The sequence below is a fragment of the Sander vitreus genome, chromosome 16, assembly GCF_031162955.1.
Source record: "Sander vitreus isolate 19-12246 chromosome 16, sanVit1, whole genome shotgun sequence".
NCBI lineage: Eukaryota > Metazoa > Chordata > Actinopteri > Perciformes > Percidae > Sander > Sander vitreus.
The window spans coordinates 30,771,922-30,796,701 of NC_135870.1; the positions used below are offsets into that span (position 1 = coordinate 30,771,922).

The 24,780-nt window shown below is 44.3% G+C and overlaps 1 protein-coding gene across 2 annotated transcripts in view; it reads right to left on the reverse strand.

Annotated features, from left to right (window-relative positions):
- Nucleotides 1-4,375: 4,375 nt before the first annotated feature.
- Nucleotides 4,376-24,780, reverse strand: part of dennd1a (DENN/MADD domain containing 1A) — a 31,874-nt gene continuing 11,469 nt past the window's right edge. The window contains exons 15-23 of one of the 2 annotated variants that reach the window (XM_078270865.1): nucleotides 23,805-23,892; nucleotides 20,232-20,272; nucleotides 19,696-19,767; nucleotides 19,555-19,611; nucleotides 19,237-19,374; nucleotides 18,297-18,361; nucleotides 15,219-15,356; nucleotides 13,593-13,839; nucleotides 9,341-12,225 (exon numbers count right to left, since the gene is read on the reverse strand). In XM_078270865.1, the coding sequence (XP_078126991.1) occupies nucleotides 11,170-12,225; nucleotides 13,593-13,839; nucleotides 15,219-15,356; nucleotides 18,297-18,361; nucleotides 19,237-19,374; nucleotides 19,555-19,611; nucleotides 19,696-19,767; nucleotides 20,232-20,272; nucleotides 23,805-23,892 (1,902 nt within the window). In that variant the 3' untranslated portion in view covers nucleotides 9,341-11,169. Of the gene's footprint in view, nucleotides 12,226-13,592; nucleotides 13,840-15,218; nucleotides 15,357-18,296; nucleotides 18,362-19,236; nucleotides 19,375-19,554; nucleotides 19,612-19,695; nucleotides 19,768-20,231; nucleotides 20,273-23,804; nucleotides 23,893-24,780 lie in introns of both variants that reach the window. The other variant, XM_078270864.1, reaches the window with a different exon arrangement.

Below are 24,780 nucleotides of genomic sequence, written 5' to 3' on the forward strand. Positions count from 1 at the left end.
ACTTCAGATACAGTATTAGGGGACCACTAAGGCCTATATAAAAGAGACTTCAGATACAGTATTAGGGGACCACTAAGGTCTATATAAAAGAGACTTCAGATACAGTATTAGGGGACCACTAAGGCCTATGTAAAAGAGACTTCAGATACAGTATTAGGGGACCACTAAGGTCTATATAAAAGAGACTTCAGATACAGTATTAGGGGACCACTAAGGCCTGTGTAAAAGAGACTTCAGATACAGTATTAGGGGATCACTAAGGTCTATATAAAAGAGACTTCAGATACAGTATTAGGGGACCACTAAGGCCTGTGTAAAAGAGACTTCAGATACAGTATTAGGGGATCACTAAGGTCTATATAAAAGCATCCAAAAAGCAGCATGATATGGGACCTTTAAAAAGAATCTTGTAGTAGGGAAAACTAGACATAAGAGTGTAGGCCTATTCCACACTGACATCATATAGTAAAGAGCAATGATGACTTGGAGCCCTTCTGGTGAACCGCTACAAAGACATTAGCAACACAGCTTAGGTGGTTTAGGATTCATCTGTTGGTGGCTCTAGTGGAAGAGTCATTAGCATTCATCCTTTGGAGACTAATGTCTGAATCAATCCAACATGTTGCATTAGCGTGGCTAAAATCATCTTCATATTTATATACAAGGTTATTCTTTATAGAAAACACTGTTCTACTGTAACTTGAAACTGCATCTCTTTTTTCTATTTCAGGTGATTCCTTTTATTTTTTCAGACAATGAATTTTCTGAATGCCATTCTCATGACAGATATGCATACTGGCTGAGAGGAACAGAGAGTCCCACCTCTCACCACACGGACTGGAGGCCAGGGGTCAGAGGTCACAGCACCTCCCGTTGAGGAGTCAGAGAGACGAGAAATGTAGCTCAGCGTAAATTCTGTCAGGGAGACGTCTATTACTTTGTCTCTCTTCTCTTTAACTGATCAGCTGGGCAGTGGGTGGTACGGTTCTGTATACCAATTAGAATCGGGCACTTATGTTCTAACCAATCACAGCATACTACCATGTTTTAAATCTGTTCCCTCTCCTGCTTCTGTCAGTTGTATTTTCAGACGAGAGTGTGACCCTCCTCCCCTTCTACCTCCAGGCATTTTCGACGGTGTTCTCGGTCTTCTCCCGGCTAATGGCTCGTTTTTACGTCTTCGGATTTTTCTCACCACCACCAGTGTCTAGATTCCTTGGGGGATGTGTTTGGTTTTCCTAAACATTAGATTTGTATAGATACCCCTTTACAATGGAGTCTAATCTCCAAATAATTATGTTTGTACTTACTTGGTTATATCTTATTAATAAATGTTTGCATATCTGCAACGGAGTCTCTCCTGATTGAATAAAAACCAGAGATGCCATTGTGTGTCAACACAGCTGATACAGTCCTCTGGACGTGTCCAGTCAACAGCCATGCACATTCAGCCCCAAAAGCACTTTCCAAACATCTGACATGGTCCTGAAACAGGACTTGTGTTTGAATCAGATGTATATACGCATTACTGAGGCAGGAGAGAAATGAGGTCATCGCTGGTTGATGTCAGCGTGTCTGTGTTCCAGAAGCGCTTACATTCCCAGCATGCCGTTCCATGCGGCCGGCTATAAATTTAGCAGGAGGTGTGAGCTGGATACATGCACCATCAAACTTCAACTTCAAATCACACAGAACAGTGCAGATGTGATGCAGGCTCAGGGCCCAGCAGGAACCAAACCATGTCTCACTTTACTGACTGAGTTCATTCAAAGCTCCATTAGGCGGTGCTTTAGACCTGCAAGCAGTGAAGCCTCAGAACAAAAATGGCTGTGAATGCTTTTGACAAATACTTCACAGTTCAGAGGGAGATTTCACAAGAAGGTACTGACCAAAGTTCCACTGAATGTGCTGTGGATACTTTTCCTCAAGCCCTATCATCAGAACAAATGTTTTATTGTTCTACGATTATATGTTTTCTTTCAAGTTCCATTATTACTTGCATACGGTATGAAAGGATGATTTGCAGGGAACATCAACATCTTTAACTTTATCTTTATTACTAACTTTAATCAATATTGTTATATTATCAATGAATCCAATGACGTGTGACGGTGTCTCTGCTAGTTCTCTGAACCCAGAGAATCTGCTGAAGAAAGTGGAAGCTCTCAGGGCTGAAGAGTGTGTTATTTTCATCAGGAGTTGGTAGCGACCAAACCAGAGCTAAAACATAAGTGAACATAAGACTTAAATCCAGCGAGCGAACACAAACACGACTTTGTGGAGCTGAATCATCTTCTCAGCTGAAGTGCTTTCTTCTGATTATCTTTCATGCTTACATGGCAGCTTACAGTTCTGCTATGTGACAAAACCTGAAAACTAGAATACATGTCATTCTGTGGTTGATTATGTGCAGTTTTAAAAACTAAACTTAATTTATAGAAATAATTCCCTGGGAAAAGTGCAACATGACTTCAAAAACATTTGATCTTTGTGTGAAAGGAGGCAGCTGCGTGCTAACATGCTAGCCAGAACAACTTTAGAAGGTGATCATTTGTCACTGTTGTGTTATCATCATGTTTGCTGCCCCCCCCCCTAGTGGTGAGAAAATCTCTTAAATCGCTCCCCAACCTCATTACTTTGTTTTCTTCTTTTTTTTGGCAAATCACAATCACTATCAAATCCCACAATGCTTTGGAAGAAGATTCACTTGCGTCCCATATGAAGTTTAATAGGAGGGAACTCTGTGTTCAGTGTGAGAACAATCAGGATTCACCAACAAATCAGATGTGTTATATGTCTTATTGTAGCCCTATTTTGCAATACATTTACCGGATAAGAAAATAAAACCTTTGTGAGTGAGGTCACGTGTTATGATCCTGTAACATTATTCAGTCCAAACCTATATCTTTTATTGGAGCGAGCACTAAGAGTAATGTGTTCCTAGAGAAAGCAGTGGGTCTTCTTCTCTCTCTCTCTTTGTATGTGTGTTGGATGCTGTTCTATTTTAAGCTCAGACAGCCCATCAGACATCCAGCAGCAGATTCATGACTCTGGGAGTGACAGTATAAAGGAGCAGAGTTGCCTGCAGCATCTCTCACAGATCCTACACAGCATTACTCCTGTAAGCTACAGCCGTCCACCTCTGCACGCTTTAGGATAGGACTATCGCCATATGCAAAAGTGACAAACTGTGGACAAGAGAATAACTCATCAGAGGCTTCTTTATCTTTTTTTCTGTGTGTGCAGGAAATTTGAAGCAAGTTTGAAGATGTCGAATGAGAAGAACCCTGAGGTGGTGAGCTGCGAAGCCTCCATCATGAAGAACGTGTGGGAGATCCGAGCGAGAGAGTATGACCAGAAGTTGCAGCAGGAGCACGAACGAAGAGAGAAGAGCGCTCTGCCCTCGTAAGGACACAAACTCTGTCTGTCTGTGTGTCTGCAAGTCTTTGACACGGCCTGGGCTTTAGGAAATCTTAAATAGATAGATAGATGGATTTTTATTGATCCCAAAAAAATGGGAAATTCCGGTGTCTCTACATCAACATTTTTCATTACATTTTGCCATTTTTAGCAGATTTTATTTTTTTTATAATTTATTTATTTTATTGAATATCTTCAGCAGCAGGATAAGATTTGAACATGATACTGACCTTTCTACATTCCTGAGGTGTTAAGGTCTCTTTTTACTGACCTGCAGAGAGAAATACATGCCAGTCAGGAAACTTAGATTCACTCATCTGAATGTACAGAGCTGACTGTACTAGAACAATAAAGACCATAATCCAAATCAGAATCGGCTTTGGGCTTGGGCTTGGGCTGAGTATGTGCACACATATAAGGAAGTTGACTCAGTTTTTTGTTGCTCTCAATGTACATAGAGAAATAGACATTCTAGTCTCCCTGCATCCCCTCATAAAAAATACATTCATAAATAAATCACAGAATCTCTTCTACTTCGGCCATCCGTCGACTCACCGCTCTGCAAGATTTTTGGTCAAATCTTATATGTCCTTATTTGGTCAAACAACTCTCTGATGGACTGTTCTTTATCTGCCGATATCAGGCTTCCAAGCCAAAAAAAGACAAGCAGGCAAAACTCCAAAAAGACATGTAAGGATATCAAAAGCAATACAGGCAGGGAAATGAAAGTGTCTTGTGAGGGAAATTTGATCCATCCACATAAAGGTCAGCAGTAAACCCGGACACCAGAGATCAGACTGAGCTACATACTAGAAGAGATTATGTATCACGACTCTTGTGCCTTATTTCACAGCTGAACACATTTACTGAGAGGTGTAATAAATAGCTGGATAAACGGACAACTAATGTTTTTACAGTTTGCACAGAGTGGAGTTACATAACAGCAAAGACCAGGTTTAGTTGTGGAGTTCTGTTCATAAATATGAACTCAGTTTACTCTCTAGATTAAATACACATAAAATATAAAAATATTATTATGGATTCACAAATGTATTTCAGGATTTATATATAAATGACTCCACATGAATATTTTTCAATGGACACACACATTCTTATTATTGTATGTAACACAAATCCACGTGTAAAAAATAAGGTTCTCAAATGTATTTCTGATGATATATACAATAACCTAAATGTCTAACCCTAACCCACTAAACATGGCTATTGAACTGGCAGCAGAACAGTGCCATTTTTTGTATACTCAGAAAGAGTGTGCTGTTATTGTCAGTCAGTATTGTACTGTAGTATCATTGCACCATCACTCAGAAACATTAGCCCCCCCACACACACAGAGTGTCGCCACAGGTCGAAATATAAACAGTACAGTCACACATACTGCTGCCCTCACACCTTTGGACTTCCTCTATGCATATTAATACATCATACACATTGTACTGTAGCCCTTTACTCTACTGTACAGCTGTTACACAACACAGCATCACAAAGTGTGAGGGGGAGGACAACATTAGCTTCTGATAGCCATCACTGACCACAATATCTTCTCCCCTGTTAGCAGCATGGTCTAAAGACGGTGATGTAGGTCAATCATTTTGGACAACAGGCAGGCATGTAACACTTCCATGAAACAATAGCGTTTTTAGTGCAAGAATGAGGTTGCCATTAAATATATTTTGAGTTTCCAGGAAGTTAAAGTACACATTTTTTCTGTTGTTAAGAGACGTTGTCGTTGTATGTACTCGTATTGTCTGTTGGCATTTTTACCTTTTTTCTTATATTGTTATTATATTATATCATATTATTATCTTATTTTTTCCACAGTATTAACCAGGATTGGGCAAATCGTTTGGCTGCTAGACAGGGACATTACAAAAGGGTGGAGAGGAAACCTAAACCTGCTGACAATCAGACCGACAGCAACAATGTCTGGAAGAGCAAGCTACCACAGGCTGCTCCTACTCTTCCTCGTGGTAAAGGTTCAGGTCCAATCGGAAGACCAGGAGGCCAAAGCAGAGGCTTCTCCACTCCAGCCCCCAACTACAAGGACAAAAAGGGGCAGGACAATCATTTTGAAAGGCTACAATTACTCATGTTTATCAGCCAGACTCAACCTTCTGCTATGGTGTGGGGGAAATCATGGAAGTACAACAAATGCTTGCCATTACCAGCAGAGGGCGATGAAGCTAGATCAAACTGGGGCCAGTGCTGGATGTTTGCTACCCAGCAGCCTCACACTGAAGCAGACACCCCTTGGCTAAATGGACCCAACACGAACTTGATGGATGCTGACAGCCTCCATCTCTGGAAGAAACCTGACTACCGGATGGTGGAATCACAAGAGCTAGACTTAAGTATTCCCATTGAGGAGTGGCAGATGTCCTGGAGAAAATCTGACAAAAACAAGATGGAGGATGCATGTTCCATAAATGGAGAAAATGTCGCAAAATTTGGATTCTTCACCTCACTGGTGGAGACTCAGCACCAAAATGAAGCCTTGTCCTCATCGGAGTGGAGCGAGTCATGGAAATCCACCAAGCCAGCAAGTCAGCAGGATCCCTTTGCTGTTTCAAATGATGGTCTAATGAATGAGTATATTGCTGAAAAGCAGGATAATGATAGAGGGATGAGCTCCAAGTGGGAAGAATGTTGGAGGCTTGTCAACCACCATGGCTGCAACAAATCCAAGTTGCCTCAAAAATCTCACAATCCAGAGTGGGCCGATTCATGGAAAGCAGCCATGGTGGTCTTCAACAACCACAAGAATTCAGATCCCTCTCTAAGGCAAGATCACAGTGGTACCTATGAGGATCACAGCCAGCTGAGAGAGTCACATCTCCACAAAGTCATGCTTGTGTCTCGAGAGCAGAAACATAGAGATCTGTATGTGCAGCTCTGCAAAGAATTTAATGCTCTGTCTGAGTGGAGCAAGTCTTGGCAGGTGACCAAAAACAACTCAAAACCATGTGAAGAAATAGAGAAAGTCCTGAAGAACGTGCCACCAAGGATGGAGACTGCTTTGGAGACTCAAAAGGTGGAGAACAACACAAAGGAGCATTATTCAACATTGGAGAAAGCAGACTCATGCTATGAGCAACTGAAACATGATGTGATCTATCACCCAAAGAAAGAATTTGCTCAATCTAAGCTGCGCCATCTGAAACACCTGGAAAATGTTATGTCTGCCACAGAATGGATTAACTCCTGGAAGACACTGAAACACAGAATGAGAATGGAGAGAAGAAGAATGAGGCCTGACCCTTCGAGGCCTTTCAGGGGATCTGAGCAGGGAGGAGACATGAAGCCCAATGCCTCAGAGTGGAAAGACTCGTGGAAATTCACCTCTCAGCCCCTGCGCCAGGAGCCAGAGCCTTGGCAGCAGGGCTGGTCCTCGACGCCCCAAATCCGAGTAGATCATGCTAGGGTTCAGAACCACTTTGCGCCTGTGGAACACCCTAAGAATGGGCCAACCGTGGAGCGCATTTGGGGAGAATCATGGAGGTTCTCGAGGCGCCAGCACCAATCAGAACCTAGTCAGGGAAGGGCACAAACCAGCCAAGCAAGCTCAAGTGTGGCTTCCCACCATCCTGGTGTTTTACAGGCACAGAGAAGGTATGCTAGGTCAGTTAATGATTGGCAGGTGGCCTGGATGGTGTCGGAAACTCAGTTCCACCATGACAGACCCTCCTTAACCCAGTGGAGGGAAGCCTGGAGGTGGTCTGTCTTTCACACAGAGCACTGGACTGAGCAAGTGGCTAGAGAGAATGAAGTGGATGTGTTAATGGAGATTCAACCTAAGAGAGAGAAGATTTCCTTGCAGAGAGCCAAAGCTAAAATGAGCCGGTCTTTTGACAACCAGATGTTCAGGGAAAGATATCCTGAGAAACAGTGGGAGGCTTCATGGAGAGCTGGGTCACTTCTGAGCCATCAAATTAGTCATTATGGATCTTCAGGGATACCTGGAAAAAGCTTGAGCGGCATTACTCAGCAGCAACATACCACTGACAATGGGCATGGATCTAAGTGGGGAAGGTCGTTCAGGATTGCCAACCCCATGCCCCACATGGAGCAACCCTGGGTGGAGTCCTCTCCTAACCAATGTCACTATACAGTAATGTGGTCAAGAGGAAAGAACATACAGAACAACATCAACAAAAACTTAAGCAACAACCCTGCAACCTTCAAGCTATGGGGAAATTCCCATCAGTTCCTGCAGGGGGCCAGTGCACAGATCAAAGACAAAACGTCTAAGGCACCTGTTGACCCCAGGGTGATTATCCCAAACATGGCCAAATTAAGGAAGAATTTGTACTCTAACACTGAGAAGGAGAAACAATCAGAGAAGAAGTGGGCAGGATGCCACCTGTTGGGTAAAACTCAACCACGTCCCAAGAGAGGCCGGGCTTCCAGAAAGACACTTAAGATGGAGGACAAAACCGCAGAAAAGTTCTTTGAGGAGTGGGTAGAATCTTGGAGGCTCTCAGTCCGGCCTGGTGGTCTGAAAAAGCAGATGCCTGTCAAATTGTTCTCAGGTTGGGATGAGTCATGGAAGTGCCTCATTCCACCATACCCGCCGATCAACGGCCCCAAGGCCAAATAGAAGGCACGGCTCAGTCAACTGTCAGCTCAGTCAAAACTTGCCACACATAAACCATGTTAATTAATAAAAATATTTGAATAATTTACCACTGGCAGTTGTCCTTTTTTCCAAAAATGTTTATTTTAGAGCACTGCATGGTGTAGATTTGATTTGAGAAGTGGTGGGGACATAAATTTGGCAGGGGATCCTCCCACAGAAAATATTCCATTGGATTCCCAGCAATTCTACACGATATACAAAGACTACATAGTACACAAAAAAAGATGATCAGAAATTATCAGTACAATCCCAGCTCTGTACAGCAGCTTTAAATCAACAGATTACTTTGTTTACCTCAACATGGCCCCATGTCTCTGTCTTCTTTCCCCTCCCATATTAATACATGCACCCACAAGTTCATGTGTATGACCCAATACATGTATCTGCCCCTCACTGATACACACATTGTCTACATACTGCCTTGAGATCCAGTTTGCCCATCATGTTTCTATATAGATGGCAGACTGCAGCATGCTTTAGATGTTCTTGTGACAGTTGATCTGCCTTTCTTAAAGCACTAAAGCTCCTTTCTGCTTCGTGATACTGGTACTACTAGCAGCAGCCTGACCAAGGCCTCTACCTGCTTACATAATAAATAGCGATGAGAGTTCAAGTGGCCTCGGTGTCCGCCCTCAAGTGAAGAAGTACAGGGAGGACAGGGATTACGATCCATAAAGTACATCATTTTCCATTTGTAGTGTGTTATTGTGAGCATGCTAGCTATGATAGCTCCAGACCCATCCTGATTTGTGACGTAATAAATTCCCATCAAAGCTCTGGCCCACCTTCAGCCTGAGCAGTCTAATCAGCCAGAAGAACTGAACAAAACCTGTGTGGCTGTTCAGAAGAACACTTGTGGTAATTAGGAGCAAAACCAAACAGTGGTATTGTTTGACTGGAGAAGTTTCGATATCCCATGGTTATTTCGGTAGATACCTTAAAAGGTATTGAGGAGCGATACCCAGCCCTGTACACTGTAAACTGTACAGGGTTAGCTTAGCTTGACAATGTCTCCTAACTAACTGGGGCAAGTTAGAACACATGTCTAAGAAACCCAGACAGAAAACTGAGCGTTGTGGATATTTTGATACTGACTTTAATATTTCTGTTTTACAAGTGGACATTCTGGTGTGATGAAGAGACTAAAGAAAAGGTCAAAGTCACCAAAACCTAAGTTTAGTTATTCTGAACATTTGAAATGTAGCATTTAAGTATTTTGCAGTGACAGTATTGTTTTTACAGTAAATTAAACACTAATGGTGCAGCTCTGTATTGTGTCACTTTATTTCTACCAAAAATGTTTAGTGCTGATTAAGGGGTAATTAGATGAAAAAATACTCCAAAGGGGTACATTACTGAAAGAAATTTAAGAACCACTGCCATAGAGGACCATGTTTTTTTATGTATTTCATTATAAACTATGGATTCACTTTATGGATTAAGAGTTAGGAAAAGGGAAAGGACAGGGGATTACAAGTTAAAGTAATCAGGAATCATTGGGTGGGGACCATACATTTCCATATTAAATGTCAAGAGAACATGAAGCTGTGAACAAGATGTATGCACCAACAGGCAGATGGACATTGTCATCATTGGCAAAAGTAACAGGGTGATTAAGAAAAATGCCCTGTGTAGCTCAACACAATCCAGAGTCAGTTGTGTGAGGCTGACATGTTATTATGAAATATTTGTATTTTAATCAAATGCAAAAGGGGACTAGTCCCCAGCTTTTAAGCAGTCTTAGAACAAAGTGTCTCACTCACTCACACTCTCTCTCTCTCACACACACACAAAAATAGACAGAAGGAAATCATAGAGTTCATATATCAGTGTCAGAATTAGCGAAATAACCATTTAAAACAACAGAATATACAATTAAGTGTTTCAAAGTACACACACACACACACACCTATACATATATATATATATATATATATATATACACATATATAATCAAACAGAAATGCTTCAAATCATTTAGGGACATTACAGGCTTTTGGAGGCTTGCAGCTTTTCTTCCAAAGTTTCTTTAGAAAACAATATGAGGCAGCACATGTTCACAGTCAGTGAGAGAAGCCAAGAATGGGATTCATCATGAACGCTAAACTAACTCAACTAAAATACTGTGCATCTTCAAAAAACATGTACAGGGGAACTAACTGCGTGATCAGATTCACCACACTAGCTACAGTAGTATAATGCCAATAGGATGTTAATTAACTAGCAGGCTAGCTACTAGCTACCTGTAGAAGTCGACATCACTAAGACATATGCTGTTGTGAGTGTGACATATATCCTCTTTCAGGAAACACTGCGTGCTATATTTAAAGTCACAAATCTACACTGAGCACTACGCTAATGTGCTGCCATTAAAGCCCGACGACACAAGGCTGCTGTGTAAAGAACTTTCTAAGCAATTTGCTAATGCGTGGCATCTGAACATGTTGAAGCAAGGCTGGCTTTGAGTGGCATTTCCTGGGTAGAATGGTGGGAAAATCAAACAACACAAAATATCCAAATTCAGGCGTCCTTAGACAGGTGCAGGTTTTGGGCGGACAACACAGTTCACACTCCTGTTTGTCAATGGTCAGCAGCAGAGCTGATGAAAGTGGGGAGTAAGGGGGGGCAGGACCTTCTGTCACAGTAAATTATATCATCTCTGATGCATATGCACACACACAAGAGTAGAAGAAAACCACGTCACTATAAAACAGAATTCAGAAATCAATACAAACTGTTATGTACTGTACATGTTATTACTGGTGGGACTGGCAAGTGAAAAGAAACCTGTATCAACCACTGGGGTCAGCGCAGCCAAACACACTTCATTACGTCACGTTGTTGAAATAAAGACGTCAGTCAACAAAGTAGCTTTAATGCTAGCGTGCAGGGGAAATAATACAAGGGTGATTAGTTCAGTTTCACTAACTTATTTTAGGTTGAAACTCCTATTCTTCTACCATTGTGAGTTGCATAAGCAGAGCAGCATGTCTGACAGCTAATGCAGTATTAAATGCAGTAGAAGGTCCTGATTCAGTAGTGAGGGGAGATTGGCTCGGGACAGAGAGGAGCACCTCAGTACATATTTACAGGTCTTAGTCAAATGTTTCCCACCTCCTCCGAAGGTCTTCCACCTTCTTTTTTTGGGGTGTAGCTGGCTTGGCCATAGTCAGCAGATCCCCAAAAGGATCCTGAGTCTTCTGGCTGTCCCCCTCTGCATGAAGTGGCTTCGCCAGAATGTTCACAGCGTGACTGGGGACAGACGGGGAGTCCGCTAGACTGGACAGAGTGTGATTGCTGGCAGAGAAGTGAGGCATGGAGGGGGCTGAGGGGGGGAAGGCTGGCTGCAGCAGTCCATAGTTGGGTGGCAGAGTGGAACTGCCTGGCGAATGCTGTCTGTAGAGCCCTGGTAGTGTAGAATAAGACTGTGTGTGGTAAGAGCCTGGTGCAGGCCCGTAGACCACACTGAAAGGATTGCCACTTACAGTCGGTGAGTAACGCATCTGAGGGGAAGTGTGCTGCAGAGACTGGGCAAAAGGGTTGAGTGATATGTGGGAATGATGCAGTGGGAAGGGAGGCAGGCCCTGAGGGTAAGACCTGGGGGCTAGTGTTGGTCTGCAGGAAGATGACGACAGGCCAATATCTAGCCCGTCACTCAATGAAGTGGAACAGCTGGCTGCGGAGCTGTTGAGGGGGTCCAGAAGGCTGATCAGATCTAGACTGTCCTCAGCCACCCTGCTGGGCTTCAGCAGCTCTCCGTCTGTGCTCATGCTCAGGGCTTGCCTAAACTCCTGTCCCCCTGATGTAGTCCCTCCGTCAGCCGTGCCGGCTGTTTTAGAGCGGGACTGGGCCGCCGGGGGGGCTAGCACAGTACCAAGCTCGGGCGTTTTCCTTCCATGGGGACGCGGAATGGTGATGTTACCGGAGGCGGAAGGGTCCAAAGAGTCCAAAGGGTCGGGGCCCGGGCCAGAGCTTTCCCGGCTCGGAGAGTGGGAAGTCTGGACAGGCGGAGGTCTGTCGCAGGCAGGAGGCACACAAACGGACGCTCTGGCGCTCTGGTCCTGCCCTCCACTCCACAGCTTGTTGTAAGGGTTGGACAGCTTGAGGCCTGGAAGTGTTCGGGAGTGTTCACTGACACTCAGGTCCATCCGCTGCAAACACAAGACATCATTCAGACCTTAAAGGAGCACACCAGTGGGTTTTCACCATCGGACCAGTAAATCCTTTGAGTTTACAACTCATATTACTGACAACCACTTCCTAATTCATGTGTTCTTCGTACCATTTCCTCAAGTCCAGGGGCCCACTCATATATCAAAATCAACCCACAGACTTGATCCCAACAATATATTATAATAATATAAAAATAATAATAATATAATCAACATTAAGGCTGCAGCTATTGATTATTTTAGTAATCGAGTATTCTACCGATTATTCCATCGATTAATCGGATAAGAAATATTTTTGTTTTATTGAAGAGCAATAATATACAATAGTTTGGTTTAATTTTCGGGAAAGAGCAACATTTGTGTTGCCTACATTGCTTACAATATCATCTCTCAAAAAACTAAACACATAAAGTGCATTGTTTTTAAAGAAAACATTTTCTGAAATGCAATATCAACCTCAAACTAAGGCCTACATTAAAAATACATAAACATGACCTTAAGTTGTGCAACTTAACTTTCAGAACTACAAGTTTCAACCTGAGACTGATCTGTATGTAGGCCTATATGTAAATACTAGTTATACTCAACCTATTTTTATTTATATATTTGATGACAATGTCACACAGCTCTGTTACACTTCTGCTAGTAGATCGTTGATCAGCTGTTTCTCCGTGAAGAGAGAGAGTCAACAATCAGCTGTTTTTCCGAAGGGATAGTCAACAAGTCGTCTCTTTAGATCAGACTGTGGTCACCACTACGTATGTTCTTGTCTTTGATTTTGGTAGTTGCTGTGTTTGGTGTAGTTTCATCGTCCATACCACTCTGTGATTTACTTTAGTCGGCTCCTCTTAGACTCAATGTTTTCTGTTGAGATGCTGAAGCGCTGACGTTGTGCTATTAGTGTGGTAAGCTAGTTTGATTTTGCAGTAGACACACTGTACAGAGTTTTAGTTTTAATTACGTTTGAACTGATTCCAAACTTTGGACACTTTCTGTCATTTTCCCCAGCCTGTCTCTTCTCTTAGCCCCTCACTATTTACGCTCTCTCTCTTCATTTTGTAATCTGCGCTGTCAGTCTTCATGGCATGTGTCGCCAGCAGCATCAGCCCGGTGTGCGACAGTAATAAGCCCTAATCAACATAGCTAAGGTTTTATTTCACACGACCGTAGTGCTAGATGAAGATTCAGGTGGTCAACAACAATCCTTATCATTGCTGCAAGACCTACAAGATCTACCTACGGGTACCAATAAAGTAACCTCATGTGAACCTGCTGTGAACCTCTGGACCTCTCTTTGGTAGACAGTATTAAACAGCGTTTGGCTGCAGAGCATTTGGACCTCTGACCTGGTAGGTGAACTTGGCTTGTAGCTCCTCGGAGTCTTTGGGAGTCCTTAGGTCCTCCAGGCTTTTAGCCGAGGTGACTGGTTGGCTGTCAGGCTCGTCCTGGCAGCCGAAGATGTCGCCGAGCAGGTGGACATTGGAGAACTTATCATTAACTGGGCTGGGAGGGGCAGTGTGACTTTCTGCCCCAAACCCATGATCGTCCCCTTCTATCAACTGGACCTCCTTCAGGGAGCGGTACGGCTGTGGCCTGCAGGGACAGTGGAACGGTTATGCACTTCTCTTCTTTTCACGGGGACACTGTATCCAACCTGTAATAGGACCATTGACCCCAACTAAAGATGCACCTACATTTTATTCTTCAGAGTCCACGATGAACATGCCAGGCTTAATCCTGCACTTCCTCCAACTTAGTATCTCTCTTACGCTTATTGTCAATAAATCCCACGAAATCTAATAGTTCTTCATTAGGATGAACATGGGCACTGCAGTTTATTTGGAGCCAAATAACTACCCCACTACATGTTTATTAATCCACGGGTTAAAATAGACCACAAAAAATACACTAACTACTTCTGTTTGAGTAATGTTTTAGGAACTGTTGCCAGCTTCAGTAGGAGTCAGCGGGCTCAGGGCTGAGTGGTTCACACAGTGTATGGAAGGGGGAAGTATTGTATTGTTAGTTTTGGTCTTTTTATGGGATTAGTTGACATTAAGAGAAGTGTAGAAAAAAAGTGTTGTTTCACTCTGCTGAGACACTTAGAAAAGGACATTCCTATTATCTAGTTCAGAGAGGGAAACTAATGAAGCTAGAGGGCTTCAGAGGTCAGAGGTTAATGTTAGCAAACTTCTTACACCACTGTATCGGCCCGCTCATCGTCAACAGTCACCTTTAGGACCGGCCACAGAGACAGACTCTGTGTCTGCTGAAATGAAAATCAAACGACCACTCACAGTAGTGTCGTGTTGGATGGTATCCATAGCAACAAATGCCTTTCAGTGTCCAGGTAAAGGGTGAACCACGGAGATGTTGGCACAGGTTCTGGGGGACACCTGACCCATGTATTGTGATGGTTGGTACCATGCTTTAAGTCAGTAGCATGTTGATGAACTAATGTGACGCAATAGGCCTGAAACCTGTTGGGCCATATGGATACAATCTTCTGTCCTGGGATAAGTCATTTTACGTCACAACAGTGATAAATAAACATGATCAAGCAAATTGTTTGGGAAAATCAACTGAGAAACCGTTTACAGTTATGAGATTTGAAAATATGACTACGTCTAAGTTTCCAGCCGAGCCGCCCCACTGTAACTGTAGTTTAAAAAACGTTCTAAAATACATAAAAAAATAATTCCCACTGGCTTAGGCCAGGTGGGGGGCAGCTTAGGCCCAGTGGGCCACCAGGCTTGGAATACACTGGGGGGGGATCCCTGTACACATGAGACACACCTGATCCACCAGGGCCTCATCTCAATCACAGTTCTTCTCTTAGCCCTCTAACCCAAACCTAATCCCAGGATTCTCCTATCCAATGAGCGTAAAGCTTTAAAAGACATGCACACACATTTTATCAGAAAGAAAAGAGAAGAGTTCAATAGTGCAAAGCCAATCAGAGAGATGCATACAGAGGAGACCACTCAAACGGGACGGAGAAGAGAAAGCTGTCAGGAAAGCCAGAGATGGAGTCCTCGTCGTACTGGAGCTCGTCTCCGGACGAATCCTCCGACAGAAAGACGGTGTAGTGGCGAGTAGGACGCATAGAGCTACGGTGAGGAGAAGGAAGACAACAGGAGCAGGAAGAAAGAGGGAAATGAAGAAAAGGACGGTTGAGGATTAGTAATCTTCAGAGTTTTCAGTTTTAGTTTTTAGGATTAGTTTGTTACTGTTCATTCATTACACTTCATTTGAACCAACCTGAAGGAAGCTATGACGATGGGTGAAAAGGAAATTAGACCACATGGACAAACCAACCAATGAACTCAATGTGTTTGCTGATAGAAATCTCTTTGCAATTGTATTTGGGAACGGGTTGAGGTAACATTTACTCTGCTACGTTTTGGTTTTTAATCAGAGTTTTGAGCCAATAGCGATCTTCGTAGGGCTGTGAATCTTCACTGGTCTCTCGATTCAATTCGAGAACGATTATCCTGTCAACGATTCGACACGATTCAATATCACGATGCATGACGACGCGTCACCTCCTCAATATTATTATTTATTGTTATATAAACTCCCCTTTGTATTGCATCTGCTCTTAAAAAAGACACTTCCTGAATGTAGCAGAGTCTGAACACAGCAGAGAGCAGACAAAAGGCTAAAACAACAAAGCAGCGACCAGAAAATCAACAAGAAACATCAGTAGGCAATAATCCATTATGGTCTGTCACTGCATCCATGAAGAATCGTCCACGTCCGCATCGCCATGCATCGATGCAATGATTCATTTCAACACCCCTAATCCCCAGTAGTAGAACTAATCTCTGTTTAAACTAACACGCCCAAACCTCATATCTCATCAACATTCTGGTATACTGGGTATAAACAGGAGGCAGCGTGGAGACTCCGCCCACTGCTGGTAGTTGCCATGGTAATGTTAGTAGCTTTAGTCTCAGAGAAGGAGACGTCGTGACCGATAAGACCCAATCAGGAGGAGAAACGTTGGCGTCAGTGTCGGTGTTGCCAAAGGTCTCCGTTTGAAACACAACCTCCGCAGATTCAGAACCAAAACGGGTCAGAAGTGTTTCCTAATGTCTCCGCTTTAGGGGCTCAGAAACACCAGAGCAGGGGGAATGAGAGGGGGAAACACCAGAGCAGGGGGAATGAGAGGGGAAACACCAGAGCAGGGGGGAATGAGAGGGGGAAACACCAGAGCAGGGGGGAATGAGAGGGGGAAACACCAGAGCAGGGGGGAATGAGAGGGGGAAACACCAGAGCAGGGGGGAATGAGAGGGGAAACACCAGAGCAGGGGGGAATGAGAGGGAGGGAAACACCAGAGCAGGGGGGAATGAGAGGGGGAAACACCAGAGCAGGGGGAATGAGAGGGGGAAACGCCAGAGCAGGGGGGAATGAGAGGGGGGAAACGCCAGAGCAGGGGGGAATGAGAGGGGGAAACGCCAGAGCAGGGGGGAATGAGAGGGGGAAACGCCAGAGCAGGGGGAATGAGAGGGGGCAACGCCAGAGCAGGGGGGAATGAGAGGGGGGAACGCCAGAGCAGGGGGAATGAGAGGGGGAAACACCAGAGCAGGGGGAATGAGAGGGGGAAACACCAGAGCAGGAGGAATGAGAGGGGGGATACGCCAGAGCAGGAGGAATGAGAGGGGGGAACGCCAGAGCAGGGGGGAATGAGAGGGGGAAACGCCAGAGCAGGGGGAATGAGAGGGGGAAACGCCAGAGCAGGGGGAATGAGAGGGGGAAACGCCAGAGCAGGGGGAATGAGAGGGGGAAACGCCAGAGCAGGGGGAATGAGAGGGGGAAACACCAGAGCAGGGGGAATGAGAGGGGGAAACGCCAGAGCAGGGGGAATGAGAGGGGGAAACGCCAGAGCAGGGGGGAATGAGGGGGGGAACACCAGAGCACGGGGGAATGAGAGAGGGAAACATCAGAGCAGGGGGAACGAGAGGGGGAACAACAGAGCAGGAGGAATGAGAGGGGGAAACACCAGAGCAGGGGGAATGAGAGGGGGAAACGCCAGAGCAGGGGGAATGAGAGGGGGAAACGTAGCAGAAGATTTGAACCAAAACGTAGCAGTCTTAGTCTGACCCACTGTAGTTGATACTGATTAGTAACGGCCTCCATAACCTTCCACCTGTAGTGAAGAATGGCGCCTATTTTACATACAAGCTGCATTACCCTGACATAACCCTCTTCTGATGAGTGCAATATCTTAAACCAGAGCAGATACGATCTTCTCTCCGCAGGGTCTGTTTTGAGGTTTTATACCATTTGACAACCGTTCTTGTAACACCAATTATATTGTATACTGCTTTGTAGTTACTGATTTCTCATCATTTGTTTTATTCTTTATCTCATTCTCCTAAACATAAACATATAAAGTTTCATTTAGCAATGTTGGTCTGGTGGTTGGGTAGATGTTAAGGATTACTTTTGATTGGTTGTATTTTGTCTATATCTTGCATACTCTGAACATTTTTTAATAAAAATACCTTAGTTAGATATGTGTGTGGAACTGTCTGTGAGCAGCAGACACTCTTCTTACTAAATGGATGGAAGTAATTATTATACAATTAGAATGAGAGAACACAATATTAATGAATTAGAATAAGAGGGTAAGCCTTCATAGGTCACGTCATGGGACTGAAGTCTTTTGTTCTGTTCCAGTGTTCTGCAGCTAAACCTCGTAGCTTATTGGCTGTTTCTCTCATTCAATTCATTATCTACTGACAGAGGCTTCTTTTTCTTGTTGGTATGGGTTAAAACCTTTTCTATGTTGTGTCTAATAGGAATGTATCATACATATTGTCCATCATATCTTCATATGTTGTACTGTCTGTGTTCTATTTGATAAAAGCACATTTGAAAAAGCAGACTTTCTCTGGAGTGAAGCAGATTACACCCGGTCCTCATCACCCACTAGTTAACACCATCTATTATGGGCTGTAATGTTACATTAAAGAATGTGCCTGACAGTTGATGCATTGGCTAAATGTGAGTCTGTGTGGCCAGTGGGCTGAGAGAGGCTTACTGGTCCGCGCTGCTCTCCAGACTCACGTTGCTGCTCGGTCTCTTCAGCAGCGTGGGGGGCCGAGCCTGGCGCAGGAAACAGGATGTCAACACAGGAACAATCATTTAGCAGAGCTACCACATCATCAGAGAGCCCCACAGGAATACTTATGCTGGAACAATGTTCGGAGACTTTTTATGGCAATAGAAAGATATAACTGTTAAACCTTGCAGTCGACAATGTCAGTGTTCAGATAGAGGGAGCAGTGCACAGAATGAGAACAGAAAATGAAGTCATCTCATCGTGCTATTCTTGAACTATTCCTCTCAAATAAAAACCTGACAAATCAAAGGACATCATCAAATTCATGCAAAAAGCAGACTTATAAATATCCAGTATTGTCTAAAAGCAGCCCTGCTTATCTATTTGTTTTTATGTTTTTATATACAGTCTGTGTTTGTGGAATATGCCTCCGGTGGGGGGGTACTGTGTGAGGTGGATGCAGGGAGTGAGTTACTGTAGTGTGGTTAACATCAGGGGGAGCTGCAGCAGTGGCTGGGACAGCTCATGGACAATATTTAGCTACTTTAAAACCATTCAATTCTATTCTATTTTATTTATAAAATAACATTAGTGCCATATTTCTGCAATTTGCCTCAAAATGTTTCGATTCAGTGTGACTTGCACTTCCGGTTGATATTACACCATAAATAAATGACAGAACCTTGTTATTATTATTATTATTATTATTATTATGAGAACTGCAGGTGTTTAAGCTTAGTCAGCTGACTCTGACCGCTCCAGTGTAAACACTACCAAAAGGACTAACTCTCTGACTGCAAGGCAACTTTATACTTCCTTTTTACATACCCAAAGCATTATGGGAACTGTAGTTGGCATAAATAGTATGGAATAATCTCCTGGTATAACTCCCCCCCCCCCCCGTCTCATGTCTGCCCACCTGTCCGAAGTGCACAGTGATTGGCTGGTGGTCGTCCAGGGCTTGCAGAGGCCCCTCCCTCCTGACCACACCGCTGGCTGTGTTGTCGTCATAGGCAACTGCTGAGCCCGCTGTGGAGAAGCCGTTTTCTGCCTGCTCCTGCACAGGGGGTGGGGTGGGGGGGGCCCAGGAGAACACTGGGGTTCAGTATTAGTGCTACTGGAGCTTTAGATTCAAACTGTCACATTCACACAGCAGGGGAACAGAGTGACCGTAGCAACAACAATAGTCCTGGATGGTTTGTCAGCAGTGTAGAGCTACGTGTGTAGAGCTACGTACCTTCTGCTTCAGCCGGCTCTTGACTTCTTTGATACGCATCTTTGCGTGGTCCTTAGCCTGTCAAACAAAACCACATGGTTCTCATTTCCAGCGGACGCTTCATGTTCTGATCTACAACAGGAGAGCCAGAGACGTGCTTACAAACTTGTACACGGTCTTCATGGCTGGGTTTGCCTTGGTCTTCACCGTGTTGAAGATAGCCCCGCCTCCTTTCTGTCAGAGAACATTGACCCGTTATCAGAGGGAGACAGTGTAACATGAAGGTTTGCTCTCAGACAGAACATGACAGCACAGACAGTAGAAGGACATGAGTGAAGCTCTGAAGCCTGACACTGCTTTGTCCATTACAGAAGCAAAACCAAAGTCTGACTGGAATCACACCTCTGGAGCAACTAGGGGTTAAGTGTCTTACTCAGGGACACATTGGTTGATGTATCACAGTGGGAATCAAACCCAGGTCTCCCACACCAAAGACATGGGTCATATCCACTGCACCATCACCACCACCCACACAGACAGAAAGACAATCAGAGAGACAGACAGACAGAGACAGAGAGACAGACAATCAGAGAGACAGACAGACAGAGACAGAGAGACAGACAGACAATCAGAGAGACAGACAGACATAGAAAGCATGCCATGTCCAGATGTTGAGGCTGCTGTTTCTGTGGGCTCACCTTCACAGTGAACAGCCACTGGTGGTAGGTCCTGTCACTGCCTGGGTGGGGGGACAACAGTAACAGGTCAACAACAAGTACTGGGACAGGTAACAATCTGAAGTCAAACCACTGAGCAATGTCATTCAGTAATTCAATAATTATACACATACCACAAATTGTTCAATATAAGCCCAGGTTATTAATTGCACCGTGTTTCTCTGTATTCTGGAATATCATTTCTTTGAACATCTTTTTGAATTGGAATATGTTTAGACATTGCTTTAATTCATTATGTAGTTTATTCCACAATGTAGTGCCACTGACAGATAAACAGAAGCTTGTCCTTTTAGTTCAAAACCTGGGAGTCTTAACATTTGACTTTCCCCTTAATTTGTAGCGTCCCTCTCTTTCTGTATATTGCCTGGCAATAAATAGTTTCTCGCCTTACATAATTACTGCTGTTTGAAATTTGACTAGGTCAAGTCATTGTAATGCTTCAGACTGGAATGACTGGACAAACATGGCTTCAATGAGATCAGCTGTTGTTTCCGTCGGTCCAGTCATGGGGACTGATCACTGGGTCGCTGTTCATTCATAACAACGAACAAGCCGTTTCAAAGTGTCCCAATCAACAGCGATTGTTTGTAAAGAATGGAAATAATATTAATAACGTCACATCACTACAGTGACAGGTTTTGTTTTGTGTCAGCACTAGGAACGTGTTTATTTAAATTGTGTCTGAATAATCCTATAATGCATGGGCCATGAAGAGGCCAGACACGGAAATAAACAACTCATTCACTCATTAACAGTATGTAGTTTCTGCTGCCAGCAAAAGGCTAGGACAAAACAGGAAATGGAACCGAGAAAGAAATGTCTGGCCTTTGCATCGTCAACAACACACGTATGTATCATGTCTTCTCTCTGTGTGTTTACATGCAGTTTAAAAAAACAATTATATTTGAGTTAAGGCAATTCCCCGATTTCTTAAATGCCATGTAAACACCTAACCCTGGTTAAAATCTGAGTTCTCATAACCCAGTTAACGGAGCTAGAGAACTCCTTCAGTAACCGGGGGATGACCGGTTTAAGCGTCTGTGCATGCTCCAACTGCCCCTCCCCACTCCGCTGGAGTGGTTTTTGTACCAGAAATAATACAAATCGTTGCTATGATACAACAAAACAGCGTTGCCCAAATCAGCGGGGGCCCATCGGCAGCAAAGAGCCTGCGGTCCATCTGCAATGGTTACAGATCTAGAGTCACCTGGCAGAGCACTGGGCTTTCCTACGCTGGGACAAGTGTGTGTGAATGAAATATGACTTTAATTTAGTGGCCTGTTGGTGTCATTTTGACATAGGTCAACCGGAAGAAAAAGCCAGTTGTGTGTTGACAGAGCGCCACCTACTGTACCGGAGGTAGAGTTACTCCTGGTATTCTTCCTGTTCTCCCCCGCTCATGTATACGGGGAGAACTGGCAGAACCTGGTTATTCACCAACATACCCCGGTTACTGCTGTACATGTAAACGCACTGTGTGCTGAGTAATCCTTCTTTTAATGATACGTGCACTCTGTCCTTCTTTAGAGTATATTCTTTAGAGTATACGTGCACTCTGTCCTTCTTTAGAGTATATTCTTTAGAGTATACGTGCACTCTGTCCTTCTTTAGAGTATATTCTTTAGAGTATACGTGCACTCTGTCCTTCTTTTAATGATACGTGCACTCTGTCCTTCTTTAGAGTATACGTGCACTCTGTCCTTCTTTAGAGTATACGTGCACTCTGTCCTTCTTTAGAGTATACGTGCACTCTGTCCTTCTTTAGAGTATACGTGCACGCTGTCCTTCTTTAGAGTATATTCTTTAGAGTATACGTGCACTCTGTCCTTCTCTAGAGTATACGTGCACGCTGTCCTTCTTTTAGAGTATACGTGCACGCTGTCCTTCTTTTAGAGTATACGTGCACTCTGTCCTTCTTTAGAGTATACGTGCACTCTGTCCTTCTTTAGAGTATACGTGCACTCTGTCCTTCTTTAGAATATACGTGCACTCTGTCCTTCTTTTAGAGTATACGTGCACGCTGTCCTTCTTTTAGAGTATACGTGCACGCTGTCCTTCTTTAGAGTATACGTGCACGCTGTCCTTTAGAGTATACGTGCACGCTGTCCTTCTCTAGAGTATACGTGCACTCTGTCCTTCTTTAGAGTATACGTGCACTCTGTCCTTCTTTAGAGTATACGTGCACTCTGTCCTTCTTTAGAGTATACGTGCACGCTGTCCTTTAGAGTATACGTGCACGCTGTCCTTCTTTAGAGTATATTCTTTAGAGTATACGTGCACTCTGTCCTTCTTTAGAGTATACGTGCACGCTGTCCTTTAGAGTATACGTGCACGCTGTCCTTCTTTAGAGTATACGTGCACGCTGTCCTTCTTTTAATGATACGTGAACTCTGTCCTTCTTTAGAGTATACGTGCACTCTGTCCTTCTTTAGAGTATATTCTTTAGAGTATACGTGCACTCTGTCCTTCTCTAGAGTATACGTGCACGCTGTCCTTTAGAGTATACGTGCACGCTGTCCTTCTTTAGAGTATACGTGCACTCTGTCCTTCTTTAGAGTATACGTGCACTCTGTCCTTCTTTAGAGTATACGTGCACGCTGTCCTTCTCTAGAGTATACGTGCACGCTGTCCTTCTCTAGAGTATACGTGCACGCTGTCCTTCTTTAGAGTATACGTGCACTCTGTCCTTCTTTAGAGTATACGTGCACGCTGTCCTTCTTTAGAGTATACGTGCACGCTGTCCTTCTTTTAGAGTATACGTGCACTCTGTCCTTCTTTAGAGTATACGTGCACGCTGTCCTTCTTTTAGAGTATACGTGCACTCTGTCCTTCTTTAGAGTATACGTGCACACTGTCCTTTAGAGTATACGTGCACTCTGTCCTTCTTTAGAGTATACGTGCACTCTGTCCTTCTTTAGAGTATACGTGCACGCTGTCCTTCTTTAGAGTATACGTGCACTCTGTCCTTCTTTAGAGTATACGTGCACTCTGTCCTTCTCTAGAGTATACGTGCACGCTGTCCTTCTCTAGAGTATACGTGCACTCTGTCCTTCTTTAGAGTATACGTGCACGCTGTCCTTCTTTAGAGTATACGTGCACTCTGTCCTTCTTTAGAGTATACGTGCACGCTGTCCTTCTTTTAGAGTATACGTGCACTCTGTCCTTCTTTAGAGTATACGTTCACTCTGTCCTTCTTTTAGAGTATACGTGCACTCTGTCCTTCTCTAGAGTATACGTGCACGCTGTCCTTCTTTAGAGTATACGTGCACGCTGTCCTTCTTTAGAGTATACGTGCACTCTGTCCTTCTTTAGAGTATACGTGCACGCTGTCCTTCTTTTAGAGTATACGTGCACTCTGTCCTTCTTTAGAGTATACGTGCACGCTGTCCTTCTTTAGAGTATACGTGCACTCTGTCCTTCTCTAGAGTATACGTGCACTCTGTCCTTCTTTAGAGTATACGTACACTCTGTCCTTCTTTTGAGTATACGTGCACTCTGTCCTTCTTTAGAGTATACGTGCACTCTGCCACTCACCTGCATACTCGCCCATGTTGATCTCCTCCTCAAAGATGTCACTGAAACCCTCTCCGGAGTTCAACAGGTCCAAGCGCCCATCAATGAACTGCAGCAAGAATCAAAGGAGTGTAAAAGGAGGGGTGTGTGTGTGCCTGTCTGTCTGTGTGTGCGTGTCTGTCTGTGCGTGCGTCTGTCTGTCTGTACGTGTGTCTGTACGTGCGTGCGCCTGTCTGTGCGTGCGTCTGTCTGTCTGTCTGTGCGTCTGTCTGTCTGTCTGTGCGTGCGTCTGTCTGTCTGTCTGTCTGTGCGTGCATCTGTCTGTACGTGCGTCTGTCTGTCTGTCTGTGCGTGCATCTGTCTGTACGTGCGTCTGTCTGTCTGTCTGTGCGTGCATCTGTCTGTACGTGCGTCTGTCTGTCTGTCTGTGCGTGCATCTGTCTGTACGTCTGTCTGTCTGTCTGTGCGTGCGTCTGTCTGTCTGTCTGTCTGTGCGTGCATCTGTCTGTACGTGCGTCTGTCTGTCTGTCTGTGCGTGCGTGCATCTGTCTGTACGTGCGTCTGTCTGTCTGTCTGTGCGTGTCGTCTGTAGTGCGTCTGTCTGTCTGTCTGTCGCGCATCTGTCTGTACGTGCGTCTGTCTGTCTGTCTGTGCGTGCATCTGTCTGTCGTCTGTCTGTCTGTCGTGCGTACGTCTGTCTGTCTGTCTGTGCGTGCATCTGTCTGTACGTGCGTCTGTCTGTCTGTCTGTGCGTGCATCTGTCTGTACGTGCGTCTGTCTGTCTGTCTGTGCGTGCATCTGTCTGTACGTGCGTCTGTCTATACATGTGTGCGCTTGTCTGTGCGTGCGTCTGTCTGTACATGCCTGTGCCTGTCTGTGCGTGCGTCTGTCTGTCTGTCCATTTGTCGGTGTGCGTGCGTTTGTGCGTCTGTCTATGTGTGTGCGTGTGTGAGTCTGTGTAGGCGTATGTGTCTGTATTTCTGTGTGTGTGTGTGTG